A 12314-nucleotide genomic window follows, 5' to 3' on the forward strand; every position below is an offset into this window, starting at 1 on the left:
ATCAACACCCGGTCTCCCACGACGAGGGGTGATCCTTTGGCCCTACGGTTTTACAGCTTAGCGTGGCGAGTCTGTTCTCTGAGAGTATTCCTCCGTACAATCTGAGCAGCTTCTTGTAGATCCTTCTTCAGATGGGTTACAAAGTCAGAGTAGCTGACAACAGCATCATTGGTACTAGCATGTTGAAACATGACATCGACAGGGAGACGAGGGATCCTCCCAAACACTAGGTAGAACGGTGCAAACCCTGTTGTCTCATGCTCTGTGCAGTTATAGCAGAAGGTGAGCTGCTGCAGCATTTGTGGCCACTTTGCTTTGGGCTTCATTAGTACAACCGGCTCCCTCAGGGACTTTGCAACAGCCCAGCAACATTTATGAGGATGATGATGTCGATATTCGGTGATCAGAATTTCATGAGCATATTATGTTACCTCGACGAATTGATGGTGACTTATTCTCAAAAACTGCTGTGAACATTGACAAATGTCACATCACACAGAGTGACTCAGTTAAAGATTTAGGTGTCATATTTGACCCTGATCTATCCTTTGAAACGCATGTAAAGAAAATTACTAGAACCGCTTTATTCCATCTTCGTAACATTGCTAAAATTCGTTCTATACTGTCTCAGTCGGATGCGGAAATTATAATTCATGCGTTTGCTACCTCCCGTCTCGATTACTGTAATGCACTAATCTCTGGTCTCCCGAAGTCTAGAATCAAGTCTCTTCAGCTGGTACAAAATGCCGCAGCGAGGCTTTTAACTAGGTCAAAAAAGTCCGATCACATCACACCGATTTTGGCTAACCTGCATTGGCTCCCAGTTAGCCTTAGATGTGATTTCAAGGTTCTTTTAGTATTATACAAAATCATACATGGACTTGCTCCCTCTTATCTTTCAGATCTGATTTCCACCTATGTCCCGGTCTGAAGCCTACGTTCTGAGAGTGCCGGTCTTCTGGTGATCCCAAGAGCAAAGAAGTGTTCTGCTGTTTCGAGAGCGTTCTCCATCCGGGCACCGGTGCTGTGGAATGCTCTTCCCCCTGAGATCCGATCTGCAACCTCAGTGGAAATGTTTAAATCTAAGCTTAAAACTCACTTCTACTCTATAGCATATGAATAACCTACTCTTTTCGTCGGCTCCAGAGCAGGGGAATGTATAATAATATTCTGAAAAATAGTCTGTGTATTATAGTGTAATAATTTGTGAAGCCCTTTCGAGACTCTTCGTGATTTAGGGCTATACAAATAAAAATGACTTGACTTGACTTGACATTAAAGCTCCTCTTCACAACAAATAAAGATTGAAGAAAAAGGAGGGACTGGACCTACAAATCTTAACATATTGTAAAAAGAATACACGAGAATGCAATATTGGTTCTCTGCCTAACATGAATAAGATCCCAACAACATGTTTAATATTTAGAACATGCTATATTTAAAATATTTGGGAATATTCAGCCCATTTTGGGGATGAGAAATACATACAGAAACAAATACATTATCCTTATCCCCGAATGATGTATTTTCCTCTATGGACCTAAGCCTCGGGGACCTTGCTATTTCTCTTCCTATATGTCCAAGGATGGAACTCAATCAACTCCCAGCTGATCGGAACATCCCCACCCATTTGCTTGGAAATCAGGATTGTGGAAGTGTATATTGCAGGATCGGAAATGGAATTGCAAATCAAAAGGATCAAAATTGTCACCCAAAGTGCTTTTGTGCCAATAATCTTAAAGGTCAGTCACACATGAGACCTTGCCATTAGGGCGGCATTAGCTCAGGACGTAGAGCGCTCGTCTTGGGATCAAGAGAGATCGCAGGTTTGATTCTCGGCTCCTCCGTGTTATATGTCTACGTGTCCTTGGGCAAGACACTGAATCCCCAATGCCCCGATAAGCAGGTCGGCGCCTTGCATGGCTGCATGGCCGCTATTGGTATGTGAGTGTGTGTATGAATGGGTGATTGTGAAGCACATTGTAAAGCGCTTTGAGAGGTCTTCATTGATTTGAAAAGCGCTGTATAATATACCATTTACCATTGGCAAACGAAAACCACCCTATATGTTTGCCTGTGTTGTACAATTTCGACAAACTGAAAACCTTAATGATATCAACTTGTTTAAGACGGCTAGGTTAAAAAGTCTTTGACTGTAACTCCTAGGACAAGCTTTTTTTTTAAATGTTCTGTCCACGGTCTCGAGTCTTGTCATTGGCTGAGAAGTATGCAAATAGGTGGTGTTGTTGGTACATTTGCAGTGATAGGTCTGTCCCACTTACTTGCCCATCTCAAGCGTTTCAACACGAAAAAATGCTGGGTAGAAAGGATATCTCTCTTGTAAGTACAAATGCTTATTTGTAACTATTTCAAACTATGTATAACTATCTATCATCATTTTGAAATTAGAGTTATTTGAAAATGTGAAATCAAACAGCTATGAACAGAATATTTGATTAAGCTTATGTACTGAACTTCATATGCTGTTAGTAATCAGAATTCTGTGGACTGTCAGTGATTAATCCAGTTAAACTTAAGCAACTTGTCAAAGTTAATTGATATAAAACGCTAAGGAAGGGAGGTGAGATCATTAAGTTCCAGATGAATTTATGCAAATCCTATCATTTGCATGCCTGATCGGATTTATCCGGTCCTAGTCAAACCTGTAGTCAAATATCTCTTACCACTGTCCAACATCCATGCAACTGAAACACGACTGAATACAAACTCTCATTCCCACTCACTTCTTAACACAAAGTCCTAAGATTAGTTAATCTGGAAAACAATCAAAAAACAGACGCCTGTCTAAAACACAATGATCATAATTTGAATATATTTAAGCAATCAGAATAACTGCAGCATCCAGCGCTCGTTTCAAACAAAAACCATACATGTGGATTCGTCATAGGGAGTTTGATTCAGTCACTCTTGGCATCCAACTTGGCGCTTTGTGAATTTTAAGTTTAAACGTATGCTAAGAGTTGCTTTGCATAAGGAGCATGGATGGAAATTTTGCCTGTTTTGCATTTTCTGCATGCCCCTCAAATGACCTTTTGTAATGTGGAACGGGTGATGAAAAAGCCATAATTGGTTTATTGGGGAGCACAATAAAAATCACAAGTTTGTTTGTTTCAGAGGCTACAGCCACGGACAACATGTCTGCATTGTGGGGACGTACTAGAATGGACAGAGGACCACCGGTATGTCTGTCTTTCTGTCTGTCTGTCCTTCTGTCCGTCTTTCTGTCCGCCCGCCTGTCTGTCTAACTCATCAATGTTGAAAGAGCAATATTGGACCAAAAAAACAATTTTTTTCCGAAGGCGCAAAATATGAATGCAACATATACTTTATTCATTGATACTACCTATATTACTCGACTATCATCCCATGGAGAATGATGCACCATATGACTACTCTCCTGTAGGGTATCGCCTTCAAGTTAACTTCATTAGAGTATATTTGATTGCTTTGTTAAACAATAGAGAAATGCAATACAATTTCATTTTCTTTTTGAGGATATAAAACACAATAAAATGGAACATGCATAGCATGCCCCTTATCGGGGCAACAAAAAGAGAGCAAGAACAGATTATGCATTTGTACAAAGAAATAGCATCTTTTTGAAAAGGTAAAGTATATAAACTCACACTAGTACAGTTTTATTTCTGTACAGTATTTTTTCTCTTTTTACCTTTGGGGTCTATGGATGATCAGACACCTGCCAGATCTTTATCACAGCCCCCTGCCTGGTTTGTGACACTGCCCCTTTAAAAGGTGGAGCTATTCTAACACGAAAAACGTGAAAAATGTGGAAAACAAGCTGAGGACAGATGTGCCAGAGTTTTGCATTGCAGCTAAGTTTTCCCAGGCAGGACTTTGCGTCACTAGAGAAAATTGCTTTGAATTATATTATTTGCTTCAGAATCGAATTTGTCAGCAGGGAGTGCTCATGGCTTTATATTGTGTTTAGCATTTATCATGGATGAAGTAATACTCTAAAGATATGTCAATTTTAGCTTTATAGTATTGATTTTTTTGGTTTATTGTTTTGGATAATAACTGATCAATCCAGAAGCAAAGTAGTACACTAATAAATAATGCTAGTGGTTTGATACTAAAAAGCTACGTTTTTTTACATGACAAGGAAAATTGAATCAAACGCAATAATAAAGGACATTGTTGACAAGAGAAACTTGCCTTTTTAATTAACAAAAGAGAAACTGTTTGGGGACAAAAAGGAGTAAAGATAATAATGTTGTAGTTTCGTACTTGTGAACCTTAAGGGGTTAAGGTACCGTATATTATTAAAACTCTTTTTGTGTAACAACTTATAATCAGGTGCGCCTTAGTTCGGATTTTACGGTATGTTAAAAACCTTTTTTGTGTGTGTTCAGTGTCCTCCAGGGCTGTTCATGTTGCATTACCGAGAACGAGACACTGCAAAATGTTTTTGAACAGAGGAGCAGCAGAATAAAGAGTCACTTACCAGCTGAAAGAATCGGTGATATTGACTTCATTGGAACGTCCCAAACAAAAGGAAAGGTAGGGAACAAAACAAGATCTCAATGTTAGTCAGACTAAGGAGATCACTTTTTTCTACTTCCTGGTCTTCCAGTTCATGAGGGTAGAAGGCAACACCAACGCAGCGCACATCTTTCAGATGCTTACAGAGCATTGGGGACTCGCTCCTCCACACCTGGTTGTTGCTTTAGTGGGAGGAGATGAGATGGCTCAGATGAAGCCTTGGCTCAGGGACACACTGAGAAAAGGTCTTGTGAAAGCCGCACAAAGCACAGGTATGCCTGGATGAAAACCCATGCAGGCACGGGGAGATCATACAAACTCCACACAGGGAGGCGGCAGTAATTGGAATTGAACCATGGACCTGTTTTTCATGGGGCTGCGCGCTAACCACTCATCTGCTGCCTTTGGAGGCAGCAGACCAAAATGTCTAAATAATTCATGACTTCATCAAAGTTAATCTTGGAATAATCAAGCTTTGTTTGGTGCTGGAAATCCTTTACAATGCTTCTATTTCAATGTTGTGTTTTCAATGTTTGAAAAGTGTGGGGATTTTGGGTGATGTGCTTGTAAATACTTGAAATTATTGCCATGTTTCTTGGCTGTCTAACTCAATAAATCACGCATTAAATATAGAAAAATAAAATAAGTCTGCTAAAAAATGAAGCCGACATGCTAGTTCTTGTGGCTCCGCTTAGCTATTGTATTTCTTCTTCCGCTGTGCTTAAAGCAGCTGGCATTAATTTGTGAAGCATCATAGCACAAGAGCACAATTGTCAAGATGCCGAGAGGCAGCCGTTTTATTATACAATGGCTAGAAAACGGAAGAAAAAAAGGTAAAATGGCTAAAACGTAGAACAAATCCACACACAGCATGCTGTACGGTTAAAAAAAGAGATCAAACTCTTCAATGGAGTCAGTGAGAAGCAATCGAAGTTTTAATATGTGTTTGTTTGGTTCATTCAAAAGGGCGCTGTAAGACAAGTAAAATCACATAAGAAACCACACAATACGAAATATTCATCATATGGGAACCTAAGCAATGAGATCTTTTAAGCTAAATTCCAAGTCTCTGTACTCCAGGGGCGTGGATTCTGACTAATGGCCTACGATTTGGCATCACCAAGCACTTGGGTCAGGCCGTACAAGATCACTCCTTGGCCAGCACCTCTGCGAAAGTTCGTGTAGTAGCCATTGGCATCGCGTCCTGGAACATGATCCACAACCGAGAGGCACTACTCGGGGCCAAGGTGTTTAAAGTGTACACGATAAGAACCTGAGAAAGAAGCCAAGATGCTTATTTTTTTCCTGGCATTCTAAAATGAGGTTTTGATCTTGTGTCTTTTTATTACTTCAAGTTGGGTGTGCCAGCCGTGTACAAGCCGCAGGACTTGCCGCATGGGTCTGTTTATTCCCTGGACAGCCACCATTCTCATTTTGTGCTGGTGGAGGAAGATCCAAACAGACCCGGAGCCACGAGTGAAATGAGAGTCAAGCTACTCAAGCACATTTCTCTTCAGCGCACAGGCTATGGAGGTAAACACACGGGAGGGAAAGACTTAACACAATAACAATATCCGATTACAAATATTAAAAGCCAGTGATGGGTTGAAAGGAATTATCTGCTGGCCTAAAAATACCTAAGTCTTGTGATGTTAATTCAATTTTGTCCAATACTTTTTAAATGATATAAGTTAGTTATCCATCAGCTTCCTTTCGTTTTTCTCTCCATGGTTGTACGGCTTCCAGATCTGTACATTTATATAGAAAAATTCAACCAATCACATTTCAGCCCTTAGTTGTTGCTAGAGGCCTTCACAAAAGTCAAGTTAAGTCAAGTCACATTTATTTGTACAGCCCATAATCACAAGATGTCTCAAAGGACTGCACAGGATTACAATTACACCATCCCCTGATCTTAAACCAACATTCGGGCAAGAAAAAACTCAAAACCTCAGCGTGAGGAAAAAATAAAACTTTAGAAGGAGCCTCACAATTAGTAAACCCCCTTCCAGGATGACCAGGGTGGAATAGATTTAGCATTGGGTAACAGTTCATAAATATAGTAAACATCAATAAAATAAAAACAATAGTTATATAGTATGTTGAAATTTGTCCGGAAAGTGCATGACAGCAAAGATGCCTAAAGCCTGGAACATCGTCCAAAAAGTCAGAAACAGCAACGATGCAGCTTCCCATATCTGCCGGCTGGTTGTCGCAGGCGTTGACAGGTTTCAGGTCCATCTTTGAATCTCAGTCAGGCAGGCACGCTTTGATAGACGAGATACAGCAGTGCCTTACTCGCTGTCGGAAATTCACACGCGGTTGGCCGCGCAAAAAAGTTTTGAGCTGCTCAAAACTTTGAGCACGTGTTAACCGCGGGCGGCACACGAGGTAATGACGCGGAAATTACGCGGAACGACGTGCTCTGGCCGCGGCCAGGGCGTGGTTACACTTGGGTAGGACGGGAAATTTCAGCGGGTAATCGTGGATGGAGCATGGTAATAGCATGTTCTGCGCCTGTATCGCGGTGTTATTACGTGAAATTAGCGTGTTACGCGTGTGAAGGTCAAACGCCTTTCTCCGCGTATATACAGCGCGATTTGCCGAGCACACGTCAGTTGTGCTCGAGACGTCAAGGGGTGAACATGGATCCCCGTCACCGTAGTGACCTCGTCTTAATCCATTTTTATTTCTTGACATTTCTTTTCATTTCATAACAAGATAATAAAATAAAAATGAAAAACTATTACAATAATAACATATTGGCTTCTTCGGTGCCATAGCTTGAAATCTTGATCTTCACGGGACTGTGTCTTGAGCGGTTATGATTTCTACAGCCCGGTGTTATGCCGAGAAATGCATCCCTGCCGAGATTTGCATCCCCTCGCTACTACAACCACTTTTACCTCGTTTTATCTCACTTTTATATCACTTTTAGGGAATGTAATGGCGAACATATAACCAAAACCACTTCGTCTTGCATTTGTTGGGAATGTAATACAACTTAAACCATTCCGTCTTTGTTTTTGTTGTGAACATAATCGAACGGTAATGCACACCGTATATAAAATCCTCCCCCCCTCGCGTGAACGCGCATTCTGCTGCGCTTCCAACAAAAGCGATCGTATTCTATATAAAACGCTTATTAAAACAATAAAGCGAGCTTATTATAACAATTGGGAGATCCTAGTCTATATAACGCGTTTATTTAAACAATAAAGTGCGATCGTATTCTACAAAATGCGTTTGTTAACGCGGATGAAAAAGTCACCAACGTCAATGCACGCTTCAAACAAAAGCGATCGCAGCAGAATGCGCGTTCATGCGAGGGGGGGGGGGGGTGATTTTGCGTAGGAGTCGGATTTGGGCACAACACTGGCTCAGGAGCTTTTATACCCGTGGTCCACACGAGAAAATGACGCGGAAATGACGCGATGAGGAAGCGGAACAGTCGCAGGCGTCTGTTTTGCGGGCATACCACCGATGAACAGCGGGTTGGCCAATTTTGCGCATTTTAAATCGCGGGCAACCACTGGCAAAAAAACCCACAAAATTTTAGCCGTGATTCAGCCGCAAACGGCTGTGTGACTGGCCCCTTAGAGGAGATAATTGGTTACTCCAAGTAACATGTCGAAGTGTCCTTGAGTAAGACACTAAACCCATAATGCCCCCAATAAGCAGATTAGTGCCTTACATGGCTGCACGGCCACTATTGGGAAAGGTGAAGCACACTGTAAAGCGCTTTGGGAAGTCTTGACTTGAAAAGCGCTATATAAATGCAGATCATTCATTTAATTTGCTTCTGCCACGGCTGTCTCAGTAGAGATATTTTTTCTAAATGCTGACTGGACAGTTTCAAAGAGATTATTTTCCGACATAAAGTCATTCAGCTGCTGTGCAATGACCTTTTCAAGTAATTTTGCAAAAAAAATGGCAGATTTGACACTGGCCTGTAATTACCTAGGCTTTCCGGGTCAAGGTTAGGTCGCTTAAGCGTGGGTTTAATGTCAGCAGACTTGAAGGCTACCGGAACAGTACCAGAGGATAGCGATATGTTAATAATATTTAAAACTGAAGGTCCTAAGATCCCAAACAGATCTTCCATCAGTAAAGCTGGAAACGGATCAACCAGGCAAGTAGTTTGGCCCTACTGACTAAGGGACAAATCATTGAAACTGGACGTTTCTCAACAGCCGCCAATATGGTCCTGACCCAAAACCTCCTCATCTTTAAGGTAAGACGGGGTTGCAGAACCCTAAAGTAGGAAATTTCACTTCTAAGAGCTTACTCATAGAACTGGTTCATTCACAAACGACACATCATTTACTAAGACTGTAGCTGAAGGCCTAGGTGTAAACTGCATGGGCCGCCACTGGTAAAAACACTGCAGACTCAGAACAGGTATTGTGAGGTGGTCGGTAAAATTCCCTACTTTGTTTTAAAGGTGCTGGGAGTTTTGAGATCCCTGTTTTGTGTCTATTGGTCCATGGTGAACCTTGTATCTTAAAGGTTGGTCTAATTTCTTATTTGTATTAATTTTACACACGTCCACGTGCAAAATTTGTAGAACTCGATAATTATATACCTGTGATCAATACATTTTATATTCAATACATAAAAAGTTGACGTTATTTAAATCATAAAACACAACCAAAATAAAATAATATTTTATGTGTGAAAATACTTGCTACTACAAAGAATGCCCAAAGGACAGCCAACTGGATTAGTTTCACCATTGATCTGCAAATGAGGCAAACTGTTGTGAACAACTCAGTAATGGAGCTTCGCAAGCTAATGTGAAGAAAAGAATAACTGGTGGGGGCGTAACCATCCCATATTTTTGGTGTATTACTCTAGTTGTATTTGGTGGTATTTTTGTAGCATTTCTGCAGTCAGATTTTTGTAGAATTTGGCTGCATGGCCGCAATTGGTGTGTGAGTGTGTGTGTGAATGAGTGTGAAGCACATTGTAAAGCGCTTTGGGATGTCATTGACTTGAAAGGCGCTATATAAATGCAGACCATTTACCAAAGTATATTTATAGCATTATTGTACTTATATTGTGTAATATTTTATAGTATTCCTACAGTTTTTTCTAGTATTTCTGTGGTATATTTATAGTATTGATCTATTTTTGATGTGTAGTGTTTTTGTAGTATTTCTACAGGATATTTTTTGTAGTCGATCTGTGGTATTTTTGTAGTATTGCTGTTATTATACTTTGCAGTATTTCTGTTGTAATTTATGTAGCAGTATTTCTGTATTATAGTATTACTGTAATGATACTTTTTGTAGTATTTCTGTAGAAGTATTTCTATATTAGTATCGTTGTAGGATTTCCTCAAACTATTTACTGCTACTGAAGTTGTATTTTTGTAATATTTATATTAAAGTATTTTAAGGTATTTACATACTTGTGTCTTTGTAGTATTTCTTCAACAATTACTATCATTGTAGTTGGGTTTTTGTAGTATTTCTGTAGTATTGTTTCTTATCAGAATAAAAACCAAATAATAAATGAAGTCCTTGTTCTGAAGCACATAAAGTGATATTTAGTTTTATAGTAATTTTGTAGTGAATTTGTAGTAGTTTTTTGTATTTTTGCCAAGTGACTCTTTATGCATCTATCAACACCACACCCACCGCATTAACAGAACAATGGTGACCAGATGGGCTGTTAAGCTGTTAGTTTTAAATAACACAGCCTTTTGGCTGTCCGCTGGCTATTGTGGAGGGGTAAAAAAATACCTGGGACTTCTAGTGTCAAAATGTATGAATAATCTTCTAATTCACAAGCAGCATTATTGTTGTGCTAGTTAAAACGGTAATACAGTATCCATTCCAGGATAATGGAATCGATCCGATTCAAGTACTCACTCAGTATCGTTAATGTCAATATTTAGATGAATCCGCCCACTCTTACTTAATGTGCATTAACAATTTGCCCTTTTCTACAGCGTATGTGGAAAGGCATCGGCAATTCGACACCGTGGCTTATCTTGGCAGGTTCGGGAGGAGTGGCTGACATCTTGGTCACCCTGTTGAACAGGGGCTGCTGGGATACGGATGGCGTTCACGAGCTGCTGCTGGACACCTTTCCCAACGCTTACCACAGCGTGGACATAAGAAACTGGGTCAAGCTGGTGAGGCCGATGCCTTGAGCGCAGAGGCGGGCACGCAGTTATGAATGTCAAGAGCAGGGTGTCAAACTCGTTGTAGCTCGCAGGCCAAATGCTAGAAACAAATTTTACAGGGGCCGGACTAGTATATTAGAGAGGAAGAGGGAGGGAGAGAGAGAAAGGGAGAAAAAAAGACAGTAAAAAGAGAGAGAGAAGAATTAAAGAGTGAGGGAGAGAAAGAAGTGGCATAGAAAGAGAACAAGGAGAGAGAAAAAGAGAAAAGAGAACGAGACGAGAGAGAGAGATAAATAAATCGGAAAAAAAAAGTGCGAGAGAAGAGAATGATAAAGAGAGAGGGAGATGAAGAATAAAAAAGAGAGAAAGAGAGGCAGGGAGACAAATAGAGTAAAAGAAAGAGATAAAATGAAGAGTTGGAAAGAGACAGAGAAAAAAGATAAAGAGAAAAAGTGAATAAAGTGTGAGAGATAAAAAAAGAGTGTCTGAGAGTGAGAAAGAGAGAGCGATAAAGAAATACAGCTAGAATATCTGTGCGTGGTGCCTGGGTTTGGCAACATCAAGTGGACATATTTAAAACTGCAGCTCGTTTTTTTTCTTGCGCGTCTCTCGGGGTTGTTTCGTGGGCCAGATTCAATCCCTTGGTGGGCCTGATCCGGGCCGTGGGCTGCATATTTGATACCCCCGGTCGAGAGCCTCGAACAATAAAACAAATGGGAAAGAGAGCGACTAAAAGGGAATTCTTGTTATCTGTATTTTTACTCTATGGTCCAATCATGACTGACGGGAGAAAAATAAAACACTCTTTAGGGGGGATAACGAAAGGGGGATGCGATACTTGGAATCATAGTATCGATCCAATCCAAGTAAATCCATGGTAGTATCGATCGATACTAAGCTGATACTTTAGGCTTGCTTGTAAATTTCTAGATCATTAAATAATCTAACCCTTTCCTTTTGATATAGTTTATATATATATGGTAAATACAGCACAAAAAGTTTAGGCACTAAAACATTTTTTCATCTTTTATTAAATATCTCCGATTTAATCTTTATCAATATAAAAATATTTATATTACAACTGTTTCAGAACAAAAGCCAAGAGTGTCAAATAAAAAAAAAAAAAAGCAATACGACAAGAATGCAAATCTGTCAACGTGTCTACTATACGTTCCACTGCACAATATTTTGCAAATCAAGTCAGATGGTGCAAATTGTGTAAACAATACAATCTAAAAGGCTTTAACAGCATAAAACAATAAAACACTTCTATTACAACCACTATTACAAAGTAAAAGTCAAATGAGTCAAACAAAAAAATTCTGCATGTAACGGACAAAATATTTGGCTCTGTTGCCATGATGATAACAGATCTAAAGGTTTTTTGTTCAGGAACAGTAACATGTTTACATTTTTGGTTGCAGCTCATTTATCTCTGTAGGGTGATTTTTTTTCATGTGATTATGTAAATTTTCCCCAGCGAAGGACCACTCTTACACACAAATGACAAAAACCGTGCCTTTCCCCTTACCTTTCGATAAATGGTGCCTAAGTAGATTCCCCCTCCATTCTGCCAGGCAGGCAGAATGCAGCAGCAGTCTATTTTTAAGATTATGTGCGCATAAAACAAGGCGTACGCCATTCGTGAGCAATGTTT

The 12314-nt window shown here is 40.0% G+C and overlaps 1 protein-coding gene across 1 annotated transcript in view; it reads left to right on the plus strand.

Annotated features, from left to right (window-relative positions):
• Positions 1-12314, plus strand: part of trpm5 (transient receptor potential cation channel, subfamily M, member 5) — a 42249-nt gene that overhangs the window by 1069 nt on the left and 28866 nt on the right. The window contains exons 3-10 of the mRNA XM_088333349.1: positions 1585-1716; positions 3122-3200; positions 4395-4542; positions 4616-4796; positions 5605-5771; positions 5880-6057; positions 8969-9033; positions 10481-10666. Coding sequence (XP_088189475.1) covers positions 1585-1716; positions 3122-3200; positions 4395-4542; positions 4616-4796; positions 5605-5771; positions 5880-6057; positions 8969-9033; positions 10481-10666 — 1136 coding nt within the window. The remainder of the gene's footprint in view (positions 1-1584; positions 1717-3121; positions 3201-4394; positions 4543-4615; positions 4797-5604; positions 5772-5879; positions 6058-8968; positions 9034-10480; positions 10667-12314) is intronic.

This window comes from Urocampus carinirostris, chromosome 4 (assembly GCF_059441175.1).
Source record: "Urocampus carinirostris isolate Australia breed hairy pipefish chromosome 4, RoL_Ucar_1.0, whole genome shotgun sequence".
Lineage (NCBI taxonomy): Eukaryota > Metazoa > Chordata > Actinopteri > Syngnathiformes > Syngnathidae > Urocampus > Urocampus carinirostris.